Source organism: Hyperoodon ampullatus (assembly GCF_949752795.1).
Source record: "Hyperoodon ampullatus genome assembly, chromosome: X".
NCBI lineage: Eukaryota > Metazoa > Chordata > Mammalia > Artiodactyla > Ziphiidae > Hyperoodon > Hyperoodon ampullatus.
This window is the reverse complement of record NC_136913.1, coordinates 64,171,028-64,196,658: the sequence shown is the minus strand read 5'-3', so window position 1 is coordinate 64,196,658 and position 25,631 is coordinate 64,171,028. Positions and strand designations below refer to the sequence as shown.

The 25,631-nt window shown below is 39.4% G+C and overlaps 1 protein-coding gene across 1 annotated transcript in view; it reads right to left on the bottom strand.

Moving 5' to 3' along the window:
* Positions 1 to 25,341, bottom strand: part of UPRT (uracil phosphoribosyltransferase homolog) — a gene marked incomplete at its 5' end in the record, with an annotated part of 28,920 nt that extends 3,579 nt beyond the window's left edge. The window contains 5 exons of the mRNA XM_079727637.1: positions 378 to 539; positions 2,494 to 2,556; positions 3,615 to 3,684; positions 6,412 to 6,454; positions 24,962 to 25,341. Of these exons, the coding sequence (XP_079583763.1) occupies positions 378 to 539; positions 2,494 to 2,556; positions 3,615 to 3,684; positions 6,412 to 6,454; positions 24,962 to 25,341 (718 nt within the window). The remainder of the gene's footprint in view (positions 1 to 377; positions 540 to 2,493; positions 2,557 to 3,614; positions 3,685 to 6,411; positions 6,455 to 24,961) is intronic.
* Between the last annotated feature and the right edge of the window lie 290 nt (positions 25,342 to 25,631).

The window sequence follows — 25,631 nt, the reverse complement described above, 5'->3', positions numbered from 1 at the left end:
ATAGGAAAAAAAATATTACCTCCAAAGAGGATAAATCCTTGAGAAAATCATTGCTATACTCATTGGGCTAGAGAAGGGACATATTTCAATGTATTTTCTGTGTTCTATATATTTTGCCTCATTAAATCCTTTGCTTCAATGTGTTGATTTTAAGATAGAAGTTTTTGGAGCTAATAAAGTTTGACTAATGTGTATTCTCTTATTACACAATAAAAATTCCCCAGAGAACTGCCCAGGGCAACTCCAAATCAAACTGAGAAAAACAAAAAACACATTTAGAAACGGTTTTTGCCTTTATAGAAGGGTACCTAGAAGGCAGGCACTAAGTTGAATTTAAACCCTAACCAAAGGTTACAAATTAAACATAAGCCACTCACTGAGAATCGGATACATCAGAAGGACTTTTCTCCTGTAAATGTCTGGGGGGAACTTGGCATAATATACTTTGGCTCTTTGTGTCTCCTCATCACTCTGAATCAGGATCTTTCCAATTCGTATGGATCGACAGCAGTCTCGTAAACCTTGTTCCATTGCCTCACCTTGAAGAAGGAAATAAAAAAGAAGGAAAGAAGGATTAGGAGGAGATACAGTGAAAGTCCAAGAATAGGCCAAAGCAGAGTTTTTGACTGTTATTAATACAATAAATAAAGACATTGTCAAAATGGAAGCAATTCTTCTTAAGCTAACAGCTTTTACTTCTGATCTGCTCATATTTTATACTTAGTTCAGGTCAATGAAACTAGGATAAGCTAGTTTTATTGCTGGCTTGCAAGTTTTAGAGCTGTCATTCTTCCATGATTACAGTAAATAAAGTGTTTTATTAAGCTGCTCCTTATTATTTTAAAGAAACTGTGTTACTTTCATCTGGCAAAAATATAAAATATTTATGGAAGAATGGGGGCTACAGACCAAAGGCTCTCCATTTAGATTAAGCTGGTGTCAAGAGATATCACTTAGACCCAGCAATGACTTCAATGGCAGAGGCTTTATTGGCAAACAGTGAAAAAGGAATATATGTTCCCTCTCCCCCCTAGAGAACCACAACCAACACCACCACCACACCCTTGGTTTCTGAACACAGAGCTATTTTTGAGTCTGAATTCCTTTAAGGAAGTGTTTGCCGAAAGTCAACCATTTTCATACCATCATCAAGATTTTAGGCCACATCAAAATTCTACTTGTATGGTTATTTACTTAATATTTTTCTTTAAATTAACTGTTTTTGTTTACATTTATTTTAAAAGGAAACTTTATATCACTAGTGAAAATATAAAAATGGTTTCTTTCTATTAGGTATGAAAATCAACCAATAACTATTAAGGTTAAAAACACCCTGTCTAGGCATCACCCCCAAGGTCATCCTGTATACACTAGGGGTGCGAGGATCATGCTGCTGCCTTTAGGGCAGAAGCTGGACTAAAACAGGAGAAATTGTGCCTTAAAAGCCCATCTCCATTGTCTTCACCAGTTTTAAAAGGTTGAACAGCATTGTCCCGAAAATCCTATCTTTGCTTAAGAGCTACCTTCTATAAAAAAGGGAGCTTAAAGCTCCTATTTTATTGGAGATATTCAATTTTTCACAAACAGAACTTCATAGCCAGAGAAGAAAAGGGAATGTTTATATGTGAAATCAAAATCCTGGGACTTCCCTGGTGGTCCAGTGGTTAAGACTCCATGCTGCCACTGCAGGGGACACAGGTTGGATCCGTGGTGGGGGAACTAAGATCCCACATGCCGCGTGGCATGGCAAAAAAAAAATCTGTTTCCAATGCAAGCAAGTGGGGCTTCTACCATACCTTGGCTCTTGTACAAAGAATAATTAAGGAATTAAGCTGCTGAATGGAAATAATCATCTCCACGTAACAGGTATAGGTCCTAATTACAGGCATGTGATTTTGCTGCACAAAGGTTGGTTCAGAAGGACAATCGGTTGGACTCAAACACAAATATTTATAAGACTAGCAATTGGAAATACCTAGAGTTAATCACATTTAAGTTCTTTTGCCTACATAGTCACATATTCATCAAATATAAAACTAAAAGTATTAAACAAGCCATTCAGTCCAGCTCCTGACAGGTTAGGGCTGTTCCTCACAAAAGAAATTAAAAAAACAGAACGAAGATTTTCTCTAGTTGGGTGCTCAGAGTTCTGCAGGCCTGAATTTGTGCTGTATTCCCTCAAAATTCAAGCTGCCCTGTTCTCTCCAAGATAGCATCATTGCATCCTCTTGTTCTCCCACCCTCCTCTGAATCTTTCAAAGCTGGCTTGCCCATGGGGATAGGCCACTAGGGAAGATGCTCTGCAGTTAAAATTAGCCAAACTCGGCAATACATAGGCTATGATTCCAAGGCACCAGGAGGATAGAAAACACAGGTGGTGAGATTTAAGCTAAGGAAGGCTGCAATTGTGACAGACAAGACCGCCTCTCTCCTGGAAAATAGCAACTGCATCTATGCACACAAAGAGACAAAGTCACACATATGCAAACCTACCGCTTCTCATTATGCTGACCCCACAGTTTCCCTTCTCAAATTTCACTCCTTCATACTTGTACCCTGTTGGGGAATAAAACCGAAGAATTTATCTTTCATCATTGGAGTGACCTACTTATTTAATAAAGTATCTAAGCTTTAAAGCAGATGGGTACAGAGCAACTCTTGTCCAGACATACTGTATAACATCTTAGGTTCCCTGTGAGAGTAATAAGAAGAGTCATGATTTTTCATATTTACTTTTTAATTCTTCATAAAAAACCTGTGGGAATAATTGGGAGAAGTAGACTTCATCGAGTGGGAACAGGCCTTATGATAGAATGATATTCACATACATGTTCCTCTAACTGAATTCAGATAAGAATTGTACTCCAAGAATGCTAGAAAGCCCATCAATTCAAACTGGGACCCCACTGTGAGCCACAGCAGAGAGCCTCCTCATTCCGGTCCCTTTTTATGAGCCTCCATTCTGCATTAAAAAGCAGAAGAGAAAGGTTGAAGTAATTATCAAGACATGTTCATGCCTTGGTCTCATCCTGAATTTGTATCAATTATGATGCAGCAAGTTCAGCCCCCAATTTTCATAAAATCAACCTTTGGATATAACAGTTTCCATTATTTACTAAAGAACCAAATCAGAATTTCAAATCCCTAAAATAGGGATCCTTGGTTTCTTTCTATTAGAGCAGAACAAAGCCCCTTCTCTAATCCTCATCATTTTTAGTTTTCTTTTTCTTTTTTACTTTTCATCCTTTTACCTGGAGTTTCAATGCCAAACCAGCCCACCCATTTGTTAACACCAGAAGCTTCCCTACAGAAGTGAAGATAAGCTGCCAGCAATTCTTAGCTCTGGTCCCAATGTGCCATCATCAAAGGCAACACCTGCATACTGAAGAATATTAACCTTTAACTTGAACTGACCAGCAAGCCATTAACAAAAGGTCATCCACATAAATTTCTTTGCTAAATATCTCCAAGTTTATTAAGTTGTTTAAAAGAACAGCTCCACACAGACTCCTCATTTTGCATACTGATTTACTCAGACTGCTTTTTTCCCATTTTCCCCCAATTCTATCTCAGAATTTTTATGAGGTGAATATGAGAGTAACAGCCCTGGTTACCTGTTGGAGTGGTCACCATGCATTCTTTATATGGTAGCTGATTCAATCCCTCTTCCACAACAAGTCTGATCTAGAGAGTCAAAGGAAGAATAAGTTGAGAACTTGCTAAGAATCTCCTGTTAGCTCTTAGCCTCAGGAGCTGAAAACTAGGCAAAAAGTCAGTAACATACTAGGCAAGGACTTAGCTTAAGGCAGTAGGAAGGGGGCCCCTATCATGTGTTAGATACAGAGATAGAAACAAATGCCAGGCTGCTTGCTGCTAGGTATCCAACCTCGGTTAGGCACATGATTGCCACTAAAAGGCTCAAGTATGCTTTCTGATTCTCATTCAGTCAGTCCAGGCTATATTATGAGAAATGCAAAACTACAGCAAGTGGCAAGAGTCATGGCAGGAACACTTGGAAGTAATATACTTCTCGCTACCCCAGAAATAGTGCTCACTGGCAACTTCTTTGCCTCGTTCAGTACTCTGAAATTGTTAAGTCAGATACTTTTTAACAAAGGCCCACCATAATGCAAAATAAAGCCTGAATTTCTTAGAAGGAAATAAATGAGTGGATGGGGCTGAACCAATTTACTGAACTTGAAGAAGGATCCAGTCGAATGCATTGGGACTTCCCAGCTTAAAAAAAAAAGGCTCCTAATGATCTTAATATGTGGTACAGAGGAAAGAATCCATCAGAACTACTAGGAATAGCCTCCAAAAACCACCAGTTATGGTATTTCTATGACTACCCAGAGCCCACTACAAAAAGGCAGTGCTGAGTCTGCAAAGCACATTTTCTCCAATCAATATTACATTACTGATTAAGAATCAGGAACATCAGGGAGAAATGCCAGGCCCCATGCTCTGCTATCACAACAAAACATCCTGCTGCCATTAAAATGATCAATGCTAAATGGGCCAGCACTTTGTCAACCTGCAGCACCAGAGGGTCAAGGAAGCTCATGAATACTGTGTGTGTGTGCATACTCACCTCTAGCCACCACCTTCTGTGGAGGTTAATGTTTCTTATGAGCAAAAGGTACAAGGGAAGAAGAGGATCATTTTCTTTGAAGAGCCTAGTTCTCCTCCTAGTAACACTCCTCTAAAGAGTCTTACCTCCTGCCCATCTCCTGCAACTCTGGGACAGAAATTAGTGTGTCCAAGCCTTACAGGAGAACATAAAACCAGAAGAAGGGTGACTAAAATATAAATAACTCAAGATCTGAGCGCCAGGAGAGCCAATCCTGACAAATTCAGGACAAAATTAATGTCCACTATAACAGGACCCTTGTGCTAGAAGAGACAGTGTACTAGAAATCCTCAACACTAGAAACCTCAACAGCTCCTGTCCCTACCACAATCACAACTGACCCTCCACACCCCCCACCCCCAATATCAGGACCTCCAAATCCAACTGCAGAGAACAGAGAGGTCCTAATTACCATCCTCTGAGGTGAATTATGCCCTGGGTCCTTATTATCTCATTTGACTAAGATATAATGCTTGCCCTTTCAGGCAAGCATTTTACAATAACCATGAACTTAATTCCTATGTTCTCCAGAAAAATGGCACAAGGAGAGCAAAAGAAAGAGCAATCATTTTCTACCAGTGAACACCAAGACCTCTGTTTTCCCCACAGCAGCCACTGACACAATTGCCTTGAACCTGTTCCTTTGGTTTGATAAAAGCATAAACACAGAATAACCTAACGATCACTCCAAGAATGTCAACTACATTTATCTTGATGCAATCCAAGGATTATTACTGCCCCTGGAAGCTCAAATAGAAGTGGCCTTTGAACCAAGAATACTTAAAGTCAAAAATAGAACAGGAGTTGTCTACACTCTTTTGGAATAAAGATTTCCCTAGGGAAAAGGTAAATAAAGAGTTTCACGCCTGCTCCCACCAACACCATCACATTCCCTTTAATAGTCTATCTTCTACTATCTGATTATACCTATAAGCTTAATAAGTCACTTTTCTTTCTTTCCCAAACTAAATACTGAGAACAGTATTTAGATTGTAAACCCCACGAGATCAGGGACCATGCTATATGCTTTACCACTGTATCTCCTCCCCCCACAACACAGTCTAGCACAGTGTCTGACTCACATGAGTTTAATGTATATTTCATGAACAGATGAATACTAATAACCACAGCAGAATATGTGTCAAACTCATTCTAAGCACTGAACAAACTTAGATATAAACACAAGAAGTAAACAGGGCTTACCCAAGACAGCCCAATTTGGCCTGAGATCCTCTCAGATGACACTAGCCAAACAGAATTGGGCTTGATCAATCCTTAACAGGAAGTCCCTGAGCGTAGATAGTACAACTTAGTATTTCACGTGTGAGGATACTACAGAAAAGAAGAGGCAAAATAGATATCCAACCCCATGTAAACTACAAGCTAGGTATTAGTTTTTGTGCATTCGATGGATCCCATAAGGGTAACTACTAGGTCTTTTACATCTTTGGTTCCCTTTTAATTTACTTCACTTCACTGCCCTAAGAGGAGGCATTTAAGGCCCAGGATCAGGTTACCAAGATCCACTTGAAAGGTAGTGAGTGGTACCTCAGAACTACAGAGAATGAGTTCATGGACAATGCTTTGAGGTGAATGGGACTGAAGCAGAGCTTTAATGCAACAGTAGAAACAACACTTGCAAAGCCTAGCAAGATGTGGGTTACTTGGTAAAATCTCTCTCGACCCCAGAATGCTCTAGAACAAAAAAGCCCCTTGGCCTACTATGATTGTATCAATAGGAACAACAATTAAATGAAAATGGAAAGCCTCCATCCACCTACCAAACGATCCGCAGAAAACATGAAGTCCCCTCTACTGGCTGTCCTAAAAAAAAAGTACAAGTTTTAGTCTAGATTAGAGCTTTAAAGTGAAATATTACTTAATATATATAGTAACTCTGATATTAAAACATATTACATGCTAAAATCTTAAAAGCTTACCTGTAACAGACCATTATTGAGACAAGATATTTTTCACTAGGTGTAGCAGGGTAACTGAGGACATGGGAAAAGACGTGACCCAACAGTCGGCTCACCTAACAAGCTGGGTGCGTGAGAATGTTTCAGGACTGCAAGCAGTACTGATTGCTCTGGGCACTGATCCACGCATGTCTTTGGTATAATTGGAAACATAAGAAAGTAAGGAGGTGCATTGCTTAGATGTTCAAGGACGACACAGCCTGTGAAAGAACCTTTTTGTTTTGGATAAAATTTAAATAAATATGCTATAGTGGACTGAGGGCTTTGCTGTTTTGCCTGAGCGAGCTGCAGCCCGCTACCACTGTGCTTTAACGCATACATCTCATGTGTTGGACTCATTTTCGTCCCTGACTGAACAACTACAACAACTAGGATACAGGAACCTAAATGGAATGACTTGGTAAATATTATTGAAAATGCTCATTTGATATTAACACTAGAGAGAGTAATTGAAAAGATCATGTAGCCTCCCACTGAACTGCCCAAGTATATACTCTTCAACAAGGAGATGAATAAGTTCCCCCTGGAAGATGGCAGCAAGTCCAGAGCTCAAGTTAAGAAAAAAACCTTGCAGTGAGAAAACCAGGTTCTCCCCATTCTCACGCACCATTCACCTTGATCTAAAACCCTATTACCAATATTAGTAACCCATCTATTGATACTTTGTCGCTAATCCTTTTTTCTTAACATCTTTATTGGAGTATAATTGCTTTACAATGGTGTGTTAGTTTCTGCTTTATAACAAAGTGAATCAGTTATACATATACATATGTTCCCATATCTCTTCCCTCTTGCGTCTCCCTCCCTCCCACCCTCCCTATCCCACCCCTCTAGGTGGTCACAAAGCACTGAGGTGATCTCCCTGTGCTATGCGGCTGCTTCCCAAAAGCTATCTATTTTACGTTTGGTGGTGTATATATGTCCATGACACTCTCTCACTTTGTCAGAGCTTACACTTCCAGCTCCCAATATCGTCAAGTAAATTCTCAAGTAGATCTGTGTCTTTATTCCTGTCTTACCCCTAGGTTCCTCATGATATTTTTTTTCTTAAATTCCATATATGTGTGTTAGCATACGATATTTGTCTTTCTCTTTCTGACTTACTTCACTCTGTATGACAGACTCTAGGGCAATCCACCTCATTACAAATAGCTCAATTTCATTTCTTTCTATGGCTGAGTAATATTCCATTGTATATATGTGACACATCTTCTTTATCCATTCATCCGATTATGGACACTTAGGTTGTTTCCATCTCCTGGCTATTGTAAATAGAGCTGCAACGAACATTTTGGTACATGACTCTTTTTGAAATATAGTTTTCTCAGTGTATATGCCTAGTAGTGGGATTGCTGGGGCATATGGTACTTCTATTTGTAGTTTTTTAAGGAACCTCCATACTGCTCTCCAAAGTGGCTGTACCAAATCACATTCCTACTAGCAGTGCAAGAGGGTTCCCTTTTCTCCACACCCTCTCCAGCATTTATTGTTTCTAGATTTTTTGATGACAGACATTCTGACTGGTATAAGATGATATCACATTGTAGTTTTGATTTGCATTTCTCTAATGATTAATGATGTTGAGCATTCTTTCATGTGTTTGTTGGCAGTCAGTATATCTTCTTTGGAGAAATGTCTATTTAGGTCTTCTGTCCATTTTTGGATTGGGTTGTTTGTTTTTTTGTTATTGAGCTGTATGAGCTGCTTATAAATTCTGGAGATTAATCCTTTGTCAGTTGCTTCATTTGCAAATATTTTCTCCGATTCTGAGGGTTGTCTTTTGGTCTTGTTTATGGTTTCCTTTACTGTGCAAAACCTTTGAAGTTTCATTAGGTCCCATTTGTTTATTTTTTTATTTCCATTTCTCTAGGAGGTGGGTCAAAAAGGATCTTGCTGTGATTTATATCATAGAGTGTTCTGCCTATGATTTCCTCTAACAGTTTGATAGTTTCTGGCCTTACATTTAGGTCTTTAATCCATTTTGAGCTTATTTTTGTGTGTGGTGTTAGGGAGTGATCTAATCTCATACTTTTACATGTCCCTGTCCAGTTTTCCCACCACCATTTATTGAGGAGGCTGTCCGTTCTCCACTGTACATAGCTGCCTCCTTGATCAAAGACAAGGTGACCATATGTGCGTGGGTTTATCTCTGGGCTTTCTATCCTGTACCATTCATCTATCTTTCTGTTTTTGTGCCAGTACCATACTATCTTGATTACTGTAGCTTTGTAGTATAGTCTGAAGTCAGAGAGCCTGATTCCTCCACCTCCATTTTTCATTCTCAAGATTGCTTTGGCTATTCGGGGTCTTTTGTGTTTCCATACAAATTGTGAAAATTTTTGTTCTAGTTCTGTGAAAAATGCCACTGGTATTTTGACAGGGATTGCATTGAACCTGTAGATTGCTTTAGGTAGTAGAGTCATGTTCACAATGTTGATTCTTCCAATCCAAGAACATGGTATATCTCTCCATCTATTTGTATCATCTTCAATTTCTTTCATCAGTGTTTTATAATTTCTGTATACAGGTCTTTTGTCTCCTTAGGTAGGTTTATTCCTAGATATTTTATACTTTTTGTTGCAATGGTAAAAGGGAGTGTTTTCTTGATTTCATTTTCAGATTTTTCATCATTAGTGTATAGGAATGCCAGAGATTTCTGTGCATTAATTTTGTATCCTGATACTTTACCAAATTCATTGATTAGCTCTAGTAGTTTTCTGGTAGCATCTTTAGGATTCTCTATGTATAGCATCATGTCATCTGCAAACAGTAACAGCTTTACTTCTTCTTTTCCAATTTGGATTCCTTTTATTTCCTTTTCTTCTCTGATTCCTGTGGCTAAAACTTCCAAAACTAGGTTGAATAAGAGTGGTGAGAGAGGGCAACCTTGTCGTGTTCCTGATCTTAGTGGAAATGCTTTCAGTTTTTCACCATTGAGGATGATGTTGGCTGTGGCTTTGTCATATATGGCCTTTATTATGTTGAGGAAAGTTCCCTCTATGCCTACTTTCTGCAGGGTTTTTATCATAAATGGGTGTTGAATTTTCTCGAAAGCTTTCTCTGCATCTATTGAGATGATCATATGGTTTTTCTTCTTCAATTTGTTAATATGGTGTATCACATTGATTGATTTGTGTATATTGAAGAATCCCTGCACTCCTGGAATAAACCCCACTTGATCACGGTGTATGATCCTTTTAATGTGCTGTTGGATTCTGCTTGCTAGTATTTTGTTGAAGATTTTTGCATCTATGTTCATCAGTGATATTGGCCTGTAGTTTTCTTTATTTGTCACATCCTTGTGTGGTTTTGGTATCAAGGTGATGGTGGCCTCGCAGAATAAGTTTGGGAGTGTTCCACCCTCTGCTATATTGTGGAAGAGTTTGAGAAGGATAGGTGTTAGCTCTTCTCTAAATGTTTGATAGAATTCGCCTGTGAAGCCAGCTGCTCCTGGGCTTTTGTTTGTTGGAAGATTTTTAATCACAGTTTCAATTTCAGTGCTTGTGATTGGTCTGTTCACATTTTCTATTTCTTCCTGATTCAGTCTTTGCAGGTTGTGCATTTCTAAGAATTTGTCCATTTCTCCCAGGTTGTCCATTTTATTGGCATAGAGTTGCCTGTAGTACTCTCTCATGACCTTTTGTATTTCTGCAGTGTCAGTTGTTACTTCTCCTTTTTCATTTCTAATTCTATTGATTTGAGTCTTCTCCCTTTTTTTCTTGATGAGTCTGGTGAAAGGTTTATCAATTTTGTTTATCTTCTCAGAGGACCAGCTTTTAGTTTTATTGATCTTTGCTATTGTTTCCTTCATTTCTTTTTCATTTATTTCTGATCTGATCTTTATGATTTCTTTCCTTCTGCTAACTTTGGGGGTTTTTTGTTCTTCTTTCTCTAATTGCTTTAGGTGCAAGGTTAGGTTGTTTATTCAAGATGTTTCCTGTTTCTTAAGGTAGGATTGTATTGCTATAAACTTCCCTCTTAGAACTGTTTCTGTTACATCCCCTAGGTTTTGGGTTTTCGTGTCTCCATTGTCATTTGTTTCTAGGTATTCTTTTATTTCCTCTTTGATTTCTTCAGTGATCACTTCGTTATTAAGTAGTGTATTGTTTAGCCTCCATGTGTTTGTATTTTTTACAGATCTTTTTCTATAATTGATATCTAGTCTTGTAGCATTGTGGTCGGAAAAGATACTTGATACAATTTCAATTTTCTTAAATTTACCAAGGCTTGATTTGTGACCCAAGATATGTTGTATCCTGGAGAATGTTCCATGAGCACTTGAGAATAATGTGTAGTCTGTTGTTTTTGGATGGAACGTCCTATAAATGTCAATTAAGTCCATCTTGTTTAATGTATCATTTAAAGCTTGTGTTTACTTATTTATTTGCATTTTGGATGATCTGTCCATTGGTGAAAGTGGGGTGTTAAGGTCCCCTATTATGACTGTGTTACTGTCGATTTCCCATTTTATGGCTGTTAGTATTTGCTTTATGTATTGAGATGCTCCTATGTTGGGTGCATAAATATTTACAATTGCTATATCTTCTGGATCGATCCCTTGATCATTATGTAGTGTCCTTCTTTGTCTCTTCTAATAGTCTTTATTTTAAAGTCTATTTTGTCTGATATGAGAATTGCTACTCCAGCTTTCTTTTGGTTTCCATTTGCTTGGAATATCTTTTTCTATCCCCTTACTTTCAATCTGTATGTGTCTCTAGGTCTGAAGTGCGTCTCTTCTAGACAGCATATATATGGGTCTTGTTTTCATATCCATTCAGCCAATCTGTGTCTTTTGGTGGGAGCATTTAGCCCATTTACATTTAAGGTAATTATCGATTTGTATGTTCCTATTCCCATTTTCTTAATTGTTTTTGGTTCGTTATTGTAGGTCTTTCCCTTTTCTTGTGTTTCTTGCCTAGAGAAGTTCCTTTAGCATTTGTTGTAAAGCTGGTTTGGTGGTGCTGAACTCTCTCAGCTTTTGCTTGTCTGTAAATGTTTTAATTTCTCCATCAAGTCTGAGTGAGATCCTTGATGGGTAGAGTAATCTTGGTTGCAAGTTTTTCTCCTTCATTGCTTTAAATATGTCCTGCCAGTCCCTTCTGGCTTTCAGAGTTTCTGCTGAAAGATCAGCTGTTAACCTGATGGGGATTCCCTTGTGTGTTATTTGTTGTTTTTCCCTTGTTGCTTTTAATATGTTTCCTTTCTATTTAATTTTTGACAGTTTGATTAATATGTGTCTTGGCATATTTCTCCTTGGACTTATCCTGTATGGGACTCTCTGTGCTTCCTGGACTTGATTAAATATTTCCTTTCCCATATTAGGGAGGTTTTCAACTATAATCTCTTCAAATATTTTCTCAGTCCCTTTCTTTCTCTCTTCTTCTTCTGGAACCCCTATAATTCGAATGTTGGTGTGTTTAATGTTGTCCCAGAGGTCTCTGAGACTGTCCTCAGTTCTTTTCATTCTTTTTTCTTTATTCTGCTCTGCAGTAGTTATTTCCACTATTTTATCTTCCAGGTCACTTATCTGTTTTTCTGCCTCAGTTATTCTGCTATTGATTCCTTCTAGAGTATTTTTAATTTCATTTATTGTGTTGTTCATCGTTGCTTCTTTCATCTTTAGTTCTTCTAGTTCCTTTTTAAATGTTTCTTGCATTTTTTTATTCTATTTCCAAGATTTTGGATCATCTTTACTATAATTATTCTGAATTCTTTTTCAGGCAGACTGCCTGTTTCCTCTTCATTTGTTAGGTCTGGTAGGTTTTTATCTTGCTCCTTCATCTGCTGTGTGTTTTTCTGTCTTCTTATTTTGCTTATCTTACTGTGTTTGGGATCTCCTTTTTGCATGCTGCAGGTTCGTAGTCCCATTGTTTTTGGTGTCTGTCCCCAGTGGCTAAAGTTGGTTCAGTGGGTTGTGTAGGCTTCCTGGAGGAGGGGACTAGTGCCTGTGTTCTGGTCGATGAGGCTGGATCTTGTCTTTCTGGTGGGCAGGTCCACGTCTGGTGGTGTGTTTTGGGATATCTGTGGCCTTATTATGATTTTAGGCAGCCTCTCTGCTAATGGGTGGGGTTGTGTTCCTGTCTTGCTAGTTGTTTGGCATAGGGTGGACAGCACTGTCGCTTGCTGGTCGTTGAGTTAAGCTGGGTGTTGCTGTTGAGATGGAGATCTCTGGGAGATTTTTGCCATTTGATATTATGTGGAGCTGGAAAGTCTCTTGTGGACCAGTGTCCTGAAGTTGGCTCTCCCACCACAGAGGCACAGCACTGACTCCTGGCTGCAGCACCAAGATCCTTTCTTCCACATGGCTCAGAATAAAAGGGAGAAAGGAAAGAAAGAAAGAAAGAAAGAAAGAAAGAAAGAAAGAAAGAAAGAAAGAAAGAAATGAAGGAAGGAAGAAGGAAAGAAGGAAAGAAAGAAAGAAAGAAAGAAAGAAAGAAAGAAAAGAAAGAAGAAAGAAAGAAGGAAAGAAAAAAAGAAAGAAGGAAGGAAGGAAAAAGCGAGGGAGGGAGGAAGGAAGGAGGGAAGGAAAGAAAGAAAGAAGATAAAATAAAATAAAGTTATTAAGATAAAAATAATTATTAAGAAAAAAATTTTAAAAACATGCAAAAAACGGACAGATAGAACCCTAGGACAAATGGTAGAAGCAAAGTTATACAGACAAAATCTCACACAGAAGCATACATATACAAACTCACAAAAAGAGGAAAAGGGGAAAAAGTCATAAATCTTGATCTCAAAGTCCACCTCCTCAATTTGGGATGATTCATTGTCTATTCATGTACTCCCCAGATGCAGGGTACATCAAGTTGATTGTGGAGCTTTAATCCACTGCTTCTGAGGCTGCTGGGAGAGATTTCCCTTTCTCTTCCTTGTTCTCACAGCTCCCAGGGCTCAGCTTTGGATTTGGCCCCACCTCTGTGTGTAGGTTGCCGGAGGGCGTCTGCTCTTTGCTCAGACAGGACGTGGTTAAAGGAGGAGCTGCTTCGGGGGCTCTGGCTCACTCAGGCCGGGGGGAGGGAGGGGTACGGAGTGCGGGGCTAGCCTGCAGCGGCTGAGGTTGGCGTGACGTTGCACCAGCCTGAGGCGCACCATGTGTTCTCCCGGGGAAGTTGTCCCTGGATCCCGGGACACTGGCAGTGTCGGGCTGCACAGGCTCCCCGGAAGGGCCCGTGTGGGTAGTGACCTGTGCTCGCACACAGGGTTCTTGCTGGCGGCAGCAGCAGCCTTGGCGTCTCATGCCCGTCTCTGTGGTCCACGCTGATAGCCGTGGCTCACGCCTGTCTCTGGAGCTCCTTTAAGCAGCGCTCTTAATCCCCTCTCTTCATGCACCATTAAACAAAGAGGGAAGAAAAAGTCTCTTGCCTCTTCGGCAGGTCCAGACTTTTCCCTGGACTCCCTCCCGGCTAGCCGTGGTGCACTAACCCCCTGCAGGCTGTTTTCATGCCACCAACCCCAGCCCTCTCCCTGCGCTCCAACCAAAGCCCGAGCCTCAGCTCCCAACCCCGCCCATCCCAGCGGGTGAGCAGACAAGCCTCTCGGGCTGGTGAGTGCCGGTTGGCACCCATCCTCTGTGCGGGAATCTCTCTGCTTTGCCCTCCGCACCCCTATTGCTGTGCTCTCCCCCACGGCTCCGAAGCTTTCCCCCTCTGCCACCAGCAGTCTCCACCCATGAAGGGGCTTCCTAGTGTGTGGAAACCTTTCCTCCTTCACGGCTCCCTCCCACTGGTGCAGGTCCCATCCCTATCCTTTTGTCTCTGTTTATTCTTTTTTCTTTTGCCCTACCCAGGTACGTGGGGACTTTCTTTCCTTTTGGGAGGTCTGAGGTCTTCTGCCAGCGTTCAGTAGGTGTTCTGTAGGAGTTGTTCTACATGTAGATGTATTTCTGGTGTATCTGTTGGGAGGAAGGTGATCTCCGCATCTTACTCTTCCACCATCTTCCCCTCATCCCCCTCTAATCCTTTTTGGAATGAGAATGGCACAAACAAGTAAATCCTCTGTTTCTGCCATTGCTTTCAAGAACACATAAGAACACATAACCTAATTTCCAAGACCTCTTTCTCAAACTATTGATAAATTTTTCCCTTTGCTTATTTTTCAATCAAATAGTTTATTCCATAGATCTTTCTACCAACTTCCTGTACACTTCCTTCTGGTCAGTTCTTTCAAGATCCTGAGGTACCCAAGTAATAATAATCGAGGGTTGTACCTACCCACAAACTGTTAACCAGCCAAAAGAAGAATGTTTATAAGACTGACATTTTTTCTGTACATAAAAACCTAGTATTGTTCCTCCTCTTTCTCTCATGTAAGTTAAATGATCTGACAGATTTACAGTTTATGTACTTAAAAATCCCCATCTGCCTATCCATAGCATACCTAAAATATTCCCCAACACAGCATCGAAATGGCATATGCAAGCATATATTATCTCACTACACCATTAATCATGACTCTTTTTCAAGCTTCATTTACTTTCTCTGACAGGGAAAAGTAATGAAATACCCCTGACACAAATGGCATTAGGTTTCTTAGAGTAACCACAGTTCTATCATTATTACAGATACTAACTCTCTAAAATATGGACCATAATTGAGCAATAGGAAGAATATAGGTCTGTATTCTTTATATATAAATGCTCCCTAAACTCAGAAAACTCTATCCACACACCTACACATAGACAGCCTATTTAAAACAGGCTTTACATACTGTGGTTTTCAAATGAAACTATACTAATGATTTTACACTTGCACCTTTCATTTCTATAATTAATATTCACAACATGCTTGTCAAAGAAATAAAAGTCAGCGAACTACAAAAAAAAAAAAGAGAAAAAGACTGAAGCCTACTGCCCCATTTGCTAGACCTACATAAACTTGTCTAAGTAGCCAGAACACCATTTTTCAATAGGGAAGATAAGTCTGGATTTGTCTTAAAGAAATATCCAGTAGTATATCTTGAGAACACATCTGAAATGTTTGTCTTTAATTTTTAAACAGTTACACAAATATATTACAGAGAAAAGTTAGGTTAATTGATCAGAGTTGCCCAAATTCATTATTTTACATTAGAATCAGACATTTTAACATCTTTACACTCTCCTCAAAAATGTCAGCCTCATCTGATGACTTCTGCATGATAAGCACTCTCTACATTCCAAAAAAGGTACACACTATGAGAACCTAATGTGAACTGTTATCCCTTGATAGCTATTTGACTTCCAATTAAAGCAGTCACTGCTCCAGGTCATCCCACTACAAACAGTAATTACTAACTTATCCCCTGCTGTTTTTGACAAGCTTCAGACTGACACTGTTTACTTTAAGTCAATTTATAAATTAAAGTACAGTTAGAATACAGTAAGTTGGTTGCATTTTTTAAAAACACACAGTGGTCTGCAATATCCACATCTAAATTCCTTACACTGTTAACACTAGAGTTTCATAAGGCAGATATTTGCTTGTTGGATCAATCAAGTTGCACATAATCTTTGGGCCCCTACTTTAGGCCCAACACTGGACTAAAGTATGTGCTAATAAAGATGTTTTAATGTAAACCAGACCCCAGGTCTTATTGACTCCATATACTTTGTTTCAAATCATAACTCTATTCACTTTTGTCTCAAAACCATTTTAAAAAACTCTATCATACTGGAAACAAAGTTTTGAAAGATATTTTAATCATCTTGAATCTGATAACTGTCCCAAATAAAATCTAATGCAAAATTATCACAAAGCAACAAACACACTGACACACAACCCTGGAATATTCTAAAATATATTCAAATATTTAAACAGTGATATCCAGGTGCTCAAAATTCAAAGCATAGAAATCAGACTAATGTTAAGCAGAGTATCTTTTAAATTGTGCAAACCCCAAACAGGATTAACAATGCAGACCTAACCATATCTGAGAATACACTTTTCTTGACACTCCCCCCAACAAATGTGTCACACATCTATAGTAGCAAAATGAAAGCCAAAGGTAGCCATTTTTTAAAAAAATGATCTTCACACAGAAACAACAAAAGAATGAGAATCATACCAGAAGCCAAATCCTCATTTTAATGTGGATTTGGTAAACCAGACTATTCCCTACTTAAGACTGTCTATAAAGCAGTTTAAAATTTCCAGAGAGGCTACAGCAATTGCATATGTATATATTTTAAAACACGTACATCTCAGAGTAAACCCAAACCAAGAGGAAATCAAGAGAAATCTCTGACCTTTCTTCCAAAAGGCTAATAGGTATTTACTTATCATCCATAACATATGGAACTATGAGAGGAATGTCTTTATAATATTAAAAAATTAAGACTTCAAGTAGAGATCCTCTCCCCTCTTCTTACTAGACCTCACTACTACTACTGCTGCTGCTGCTATTACTACTACCACCACCACCATCACCACCACCAGAGGGATTCTCTAGTGTGTTGGAAGACATCCTCTCCTGGGGCAATTACACTTCAATTTCTACAGCAGAAACTTCCATTTGATCACTATCTGCTACTTCTCTCTATTTAGAATAAACTTGACAACCTCTCCTCTTCTTTTTTAAAGAAAATTCATTTAATAACTGTACACACACACACACACACCCAAGAGTACAAGATTTATTTAGAAGGTTTTTCTTAAAAGGTCCAAAAGTTACAGCAGGTATGTAATATTATACATATATTACTCCCTTCGTTCCCACAGGTCATCATTTATTAAAAGCTTCCTTGGTGCCAAGTATTAAGCATTTTTCATGCATTATCTGGTCTAATCCTCACATAATCTTAAAAGGTAGATTCTATTCTTACCACCTCTTTAGTGAAGAAAGTAGTGAGGCTTACAGAAGTGAAGTATTCCAAGGTTCTTCCCAGCCTGAAGCTCTCTTAAGTCCCTGAGTAAAGTCATTATCTATATTTTGCTCTAATAAGGGAATGTTTACTAAAAGGTAACCAGTTTTTAGGTGTACTTTAATGACATTTCTCTCCCTGTCAATCAGACTGGCATGTACATACAATGCAAATAATGAAATAAAGAGACTGGCAGGCAAATAAAACATCATTAAAATGTTCCTTCTCAAGATGAAGAAGCTGCTATTATAATGTGGCTTGTAAAGAGTATGTAATTAAGGTTAAAATAAGAATACACCCTTTTCAAGTGATTAAATTAAAACCTCGGACTCATAACTTAAAAAGCAATTTAATTTAAATCAAATCCCAGTAGTACTGAATTAGGTGTCTTTTTTTTTTCCTCTAAGTATCTTTTGATTTCCTCTTTGATTTCTTCAGTGATCTCTTGGTTATTTAGTAATGTATTGTTTAGCCTCCATGTGTTTGTATTCTTTACATTTTTTTCCCTGTAATTTATTTCTAATCTCATAATGTTGTGGTCAGAAAAGATGCTTGATATGATTTTAATTTTCTTAAATTTACCAAGGCTAGATTTGGGACACAAGATGTGACTTATCCTGGAGAATGTTCCATGTGCACTTGAGAAGAAAGTGTAATCTGCTGTTTTTGGATGGAATGTCCTATAAATATCAATTAAATCCATCTGGTCTATTGTGTCATTTAAAGCTTGTGTTTCCTTATTAATTTTCTGTCTGGATGATCTGTCCATTAGTGTAAGTGAAGTGTTAAAAGTCCCCCACTATTACTGTGTTACTGTCGATTTCCTCTTTTATAGCTGTTAGCAGTTGCCTTATGTATTGAGGTGCTCCTATGTTGGGTGTGTATATATTTATAATTGTTATATCTTCTTGGATTGACCTCTTGATCATTATGCAGTGTCCTTTCTTGTCTCTTGTAACATTCTTTGTTTTAAAGTCTATTTTATCTGGTAGGAGTATTGCTACTCCAGCTTTCTTTTGATTTCCATTTGCATGGAGTATCTTTTTCCATCCCCTCACTTTCAGTCTGTATGTGTCCCTAGGTCTGAAGTGATTCTCTTGTAGACAGCATATATATGGGTCCTTTTGTATCCATTCAGCGAGCCTGTGTCTTTTGGTTGGAGCATTTAATCCATTCACATTTAAGGTAATTATTGATATGTATGGTCCTATAACTATTGTCTTAATTGCTTTGGGTTTGTTTTTGTAGGTTCTTTCCTTCTCTTGTGTTTCCCACTTAGAGATGTTCCTTTAGCATTTGTTGTAGAGCTGATTTGGTGGTGCTGAATTCTCTTAGCTTTTGCTTGTCTGTAAAGCTTTTGATTTTTCCGTTGAATCTGAATGAGATCCTTGCGGGCTAGAGTAATCTTGGTTGTAGGTTCCTCCCTTTCATCAAATATATCATGCCACTCCCTTCTGGCCTGTAGAGTTTCTGCTGAGAAATCAGCTGTTAACCTTATGGGAGTTCCCTTGTGTGTTATTTGTTATTTTTCCCTTGTTGCTTTTAATAATTTTTCTTTGTCTTTAATTTTTGTCAATTTGATTACTATGTGTCTCGGCGTGTTTCTCCTTATCCTGCCTGGGACTCTCTGTGCTTCCTGTACTTGGGTGGCTATTTCCTGTCCCATGTTAGGAAAGTTTTCGACTATAATCTCTTCAAATATTTTCTCGGGTCCTTTCTCTCTCTCTTCTCCTTCTGGGACACCAATAATACGAATGTTGGTGCATTTAATGTTGTCCCAGAGGTCTCTTAGGCTGTCTTCATTTCTTTTCATTCTTTTTTATTTATTGGTTCCGTAGCAGTGAATTCCACCATTCTGTCTTCCAGGTCACTTATCCATTCTTCTGCCTCAGTTATTCTGCTATTGATTCCTTCTAGTGTATTTTTCATTTCAGTTATTGTATTGCTCATCTCTGTTTGTTTGTCCTTGAATTCTTCTAGGTGTTTGTTCTTGAATTCTTCTAGGTCTTTGTTAAACATTTCTTGCATCTTCTCGATCTTTGCCTCCATTCTTTTTCCAAGGTCCTGGATCACCTTCACTATCATTATTCTGAATTCTTTTTCTGGAAGGTTGTCTATCTCCATCTAGTTGTGTTTCTGGGGTTTTATCTTGTTCTTTTTATCTCGTTCCTTGTTCATACATAGTCCTCTGCCTTTTTTTTTTGTCTATCTTTCTGTGAATGTGGTTTTTGTTCCACAGGGTGCAGGATTGTAGTTATTTTTGCTTCTGCTGTCCTAGGTCTCATTTTTCAAAATGAGGATTATACACAAAGATTTTCTTTAGCATTGGGGGTGGGAGAAGTTAAGTCTGGGCATAAAGTTGCCAGATTTAGCAAATAAAAATACAGGACACCCAGTTAAATTTGTATTTCAGAAGTATGTCCCATACAATGTTTAGGATATACTAAGAAAAGTATGAATTGTTTATCTGAACTCAAATTTAACTGGGTGGCCTGTACTTATCTAGCAACCTAAGCTAATGAGGAAGAACTAAATGGACTCAGTTTTAGCTCTAATATGTTCTTGTTTGTTTTTTTAAGCAACAGTTTAAAGGGAAGTAAAAAATAAAAGCTTTTCTGGCAGGTTTAAACCAAAGGAATGTTTCACTTAGAGTTAATGTTTAGTGGAAGCTCTGAAAACATAAGCTCTACTTCCATAGCTACTTTGTTATGTGATCATTAAAATAAAGAAGCTCTAAGGTTTGTCATAGTATGCAGATGATTTATAAATGATTTTCCTCCTCCTTCCTTCCCCCTCAAAAAAACAAAACGCAGTGAAGTACTTGCAGCAAACCTAATCTGATGTGAAAACCAAAGCAAACAACAAACAAAAATGAAAATAGCTTTTACTGCGTGCCAGGTGCAAGTCATCAGGACCACAGATCTTCGGCACCTTCTTAAGAATCTCATAAAGTAGTGTCATTAATTATTTATTTGTACCTCAAAGCAGAGTTCAATGTAAACATTTGAGATCAGGTAGAAAAAGAAGAGAAGCTATCATTTTCCTTTAGAACCCAGGCCTCAGTCATTCAAGTTGATTTATTAATTTTTATAATGATTGGAACATTAATTCCCCTATGTGCCAGGTACTGTGCCAGGCCACACTTTCTTTCTGCCTCCCCAGAGTCCAGACTAGCTGGTAAGAGATTACTAGGACATGCCCAATAAATATTATAACAGGAGTATGTATAAAGAGTCGACTTCCTCACTCCTGGCCTAAAAGCCAGTTAGAAAATTCACATGGAAAACCAAAACCACGTCCATGATTTATTGATAAATAACTTGCATGTCATAGTGTTATCTGTGGTGGACATTTTGGTTTTGTATAAGTTGAAGGGAACAGTTCTGAGATTCCTCCAGTCTCAGGGTGATGCCAGGCCAGGTTCTCTAGGCTGGTTCTGTTTAGTTTAGAATCCTTGGCTCAGCCTATACCCTAAATCCAAAACTAGCCAAATCACCATGCAAGGGAGTATGGCCATTCTCCCATGGGCAGTGGCCCAGCCTGAGCACAGCATAATCACCTGTGGTGTTTAAAAAGCTACAAGTGCTCAGGTTCCACCCAAGACTACTCTACTACTCCACTCTAAGGATAGGTTCCAAAAAAAAAAAAAAAGACTCCCCAAGCAATTCAAATGTACAGCTTTGGTTAAGAACACTACCTAGCCAAATGACGCAAATCACATCAGGCTGCGCTCATATTAGGGCTGCAAAGGATGTTCATCCATCCTGAGGTTAATTGTCTCCCCACCAGGTGACTAAAAAAAAAGTCACAAGAATGAATGTGTTCTTTCTTTAGTGCTATTTCATGGACTAAAATACTCTAAGATGGCTCAACTTTCATCCAAGCTGCCTGCTGAGGCCATGGTGAAACCCCTTTGAGGGCAAATATACAGGAAACATTCAATAGCTCATGAAAGAGCTTTACTTTAATGTTTCAGAAGACGAAAGAAAACAAAAACTGGGGAGAGGAGATGATCTTTTAAATACACTGCACTGCCTTATATATGAGGTCATGAACTGTGTTCAAGGGAACAGTGCATTACACTCAGATTTTGCTGGGTTTAGTATATAAAGGAGGCAGAAAGGGAAGGATGTGTGGTTTAAATCCACTGCAACAACAAAAACTGCAAATGAAGCAGTCATTTCTTCCTGAGTTCACCAGTGACCCCTGTGTGACAGAGTAAATTATCTGATCATTTGATGTTTAGATTACTGCATACTCAAATAGAGAAAAAAAACATTTCCTTGAAATTCAATAATACCATCAACATTTTATGCTGCAAATACAGCACATTTCAAAAAAATAAGTAAAAAGATATTTTAAATCAGTCCAATGTTCTCAATCTTGCCTGCTTTATGTATTTACAACAACATGCAGTCCTCTGGCTCAACCCCATTTCCCCATGCCGAAGTCAATTCAGAAAGCAATCCCTTCACTAGATAGACACTAAGGACCAGGAACAATAAAAGGAATAACAAGTACTTCAATGGCCTCTATCATCAGACAGTTCCATAGTGCACATAGATGATGTCACATCAAAATAGAGAAGAGCATAAGGGTACAAGGAAGACAGACTGATAACTGATGGCACCTTCCATAACTAGACCCCTGTAAATATAGCTCCTCTAACCACAAGCACTCCACACCAGTCCCGGATAAAACAGGTCCTGTTTGTGTGAGGGGATGCCAATTTTTTAAGATAAAGGAACAGAGGCCTCCATTAACAGATTTGATTAACAGAAACAAAACTAAAACTCTGTCTCCACCCTAAATAACTAAGCATCAATTAGTTATTAAAAATTGTAGTGAGTTTTTCTATTCTGTATCATAGCAGGATAAAAATAATCTAGGATCTCTCAGTGTTGTTTTTTAAAATAAGAATGTGCATTCTATGTAGTTAAATTCCTTTTACTGTCTCCCAAAAGCTGAAGAAACCAGCATTTATGGATACAATCTGAACCATGCACAAATCTAAACATAAAGGCTTGAAATGCCATAAATATGCATACTGTTCACAGTTTACAACAAATGTTCATAGACAGTATCTTGTTTTAGCCTCCCAGGAGCTTCATGAGATATTAGGAACATCCTCATTTTACAAATGATAAAGCTGAAACACAGAGATGCTAAACATCTTGCCTAAGATGACTCTGGATCCTGCTGTCTCCTTTCAAACTCAGAAAAAAAAAAAGATTTTGCTTACACCCAGGTTTACTACACCATCCAGGCTTTTCTGAGTAATGCAGTAAAATCAGGTATTGATACTGTCATATATGAATGCTGAATGTCATGCCCTCTCCAAGTTATACAGCAACTGTTCACTTTTACATGGTTAGGAAGACCCCTTTGTGAAATCTAATGAAAGCGAAGGAATCCCCACCCCATAAAAAAGCACATATGCAAATGTTCATAGTAGCATTATTCATAATAGCCAAAAACTGGAAACCAAACCACCCAAATGTCCATCACCTGATGAATGGATAAACAAAATGTGGTATAGCCATACAGAGGAATATCATTCAGCCAAAAAAGAAATGGTGTACTGATACAAGATGGATAAAGCTTGAAAACATTATGCTAAATAAAAGAAACTAGCCACAAAAGGCCACATGTCGTATGATTCTATTTACATGAAACGTCCAGAATAGGCATATCAATAGACACAGAAGGTAGATTAGTGGTTGTCTAGGGCTCTTGGTGGGTTGGAGGGAAATGGGGAGTGACTGCTCATGGGTGTGGGCTTTCTTGTTGAGCTGATGAAAATGTTCTAAAATTGTGTGGTGGTGGCTGCAAAGCAATAAACATACTTGAAAACCACTGAATTGTACACTTTAAAAGGTGTATTGTATGGTATGTAAATTATAGCTCAATAAAGATGTTATGGGACTTCCCTTGTGGTGCAGTGGTTAAGAATCTGCCTGCCAATGCAGGGGACATGGGTTCGAGCTCTGGCCTGGGAAGATCCCACATGCCCATGGAGCAACTAAGCCCGTGTGCCACAACTACTGAAGCCCGTGCACCTAGAGCCTGTGCTCCACAACAGAAGAAGCCACTGCAATGAGAAGCCCATGCACCACAACGAAGAGTAGCACCAACTCGCCGCAACTAGAAAAAGCCCGTGCGCAGCAACCAAGACCCAATGCAATATCTTTGTATTTATTTACAAAAATAAATAAATAAATTTATTTAAAAATACTAAAAAATAAAAATGTTATTTTAAAAAACCATTAAAAATGCACATACAAACAACATTTCCCAAATAATTTCTGAGGGTTTGCTAAAGCCCAGAAGCCCATCTACAGGTACAGCACAAGGTCCAAGACAGCACAGGTCCAAAACACAAGGTCAGTAACTCTTGCTCTATAGAAACAAGAATCATTCTATTTTCTTTGTTTTACAGATTAAGTCTTATTTCAGTTCCCCCCACCACAACTACCAAGCCTATGTCTCCTACTTTTTAAGATCACTACTTCATTTATTGGTTCACATGACCACAGTTTTCAATATTGATTCATTAAAAACCATTAAATACTTTCATAAATATAACTTTAACAGCTACAAAGAACTTTTAGTAATTGAATGACTATTGCTTGCAAGGCATAGCTGGAATTCAAAAATGTAAAAGATACAACGTCTGCCCTCAAGGAGCTTAAAATCTAACAAGTGCAATAACAGCGAAACGAATAACAATACACAAAACAGAAGGTGAATCTTGCATTAAAAAGGCCAGGGAAGATCAGTGAGGAAGAATGATTGAAGGAAAGCTTCTTGGCAGAGGTGGACATTTAATGCAGACTGTAGAAGAGTAGGTAGTGTTTGAACATGCAGAGGAGTAAAGTGAATTTGAGATGCGAGAAGTAGGGATGTTTCAGAATAGTTCCTAGGAACCACGAAGATGGGACTTAATGTCAAGCTAAGGATCCTGACTTTATTTGGTAGGCTCAGAGAAGCCAAAGAAGGCTGCTGAGTAGGGTAGTTAGCAAATCAAAGCAGTATATTAAGAAGATTAATTGTTCAGTAATGTGTGGGTACACGTAGAAGAGAGAAATGGAGACAAGGAAACAAACTGGGAGTCTATTAAACAGTATGAAGTGAAAGGGCTACGCTCTCTGCTCTGTGTCTGTTCACGTGGTAAACCTACAACCCAGAAATGGTTACTGCCCACGAGAACAGGCACAGGGCAGATCAGCACGTTTACCTAATTGGAATGCCTGAGTATTCCACTCATAAGAGACAAAGAGGAAACAGGAGGTTACCTAAAATGCTTCCTCCCTACACAAAGCGATGTTAAACACAGGTACTGGGAAAGAGGGTAGGAGGCCTGAGTCAAGTGACACCGCCCCACAAAGAAAATGCCCTGCCGAAATCTCCACAGACCAGCTTCCCTAGGCCAAGAACCTTCGCCCTTTTACTTCCAATCCCCGCCCACCCCCTGAGAGACCCTCCACCTCCCCTTCCCCTTCCGCTCTGGCTCACTTGTCCCGGATGATGGTTTGCAGCTCCCGGATCTGATCATTCATTGGCAGGAGCTTAAGCTGCGCCCCGATCTGCGGGGAGAGTTCGCAGTCCCCTAGGAGGGAGTCGCTGGCTGGCGCGTCAGAGTTGCCAGTGCCACCGTTGCTCTCTGAGTTGAGGGTGGCGCCGCCGTAGGCCTGAGAGTCCCACTCAGCCGGTACGCTAGAAGAGCTTACTCTCCCCCTGAGGAGAGTCAGCTTGGCCGCGGAGTCGCCGTTTCCCCCGGCATGGTCTGCGATCAGTTCGCCAGGTTGCTGCGGCTCGGGGTTTTGGGTCGAGGCACAGTTTACTTGCTGGTTGTGACAGGGCATGGAGTCCGGACACCGTAACTCCGTGGCCATACACCGGGCACCGGGCCGTCCCCGACCCCTAAGGATAAAGGAGAGCAGGGAGAACGGACCAAAGCTCCTATGCTCTCCCGGTCGCCCCGCCTCCTCGCAACCTCTAACCGCCGCTACCCTCTCACCCCTTTGGCCTCCATCGCTTCCCTTTCGCACTTTACGTCCCGGCCCCGCCCACACCAGACTTACCGCCCGCCTAGACACTCGATTGGCTTCGCTCCCTGCCACTCTGCAGCGAACGGCCTGTTAACCCTTTGCGTTGCCCCGGCTGCGTGGGGTCCCACACGAAC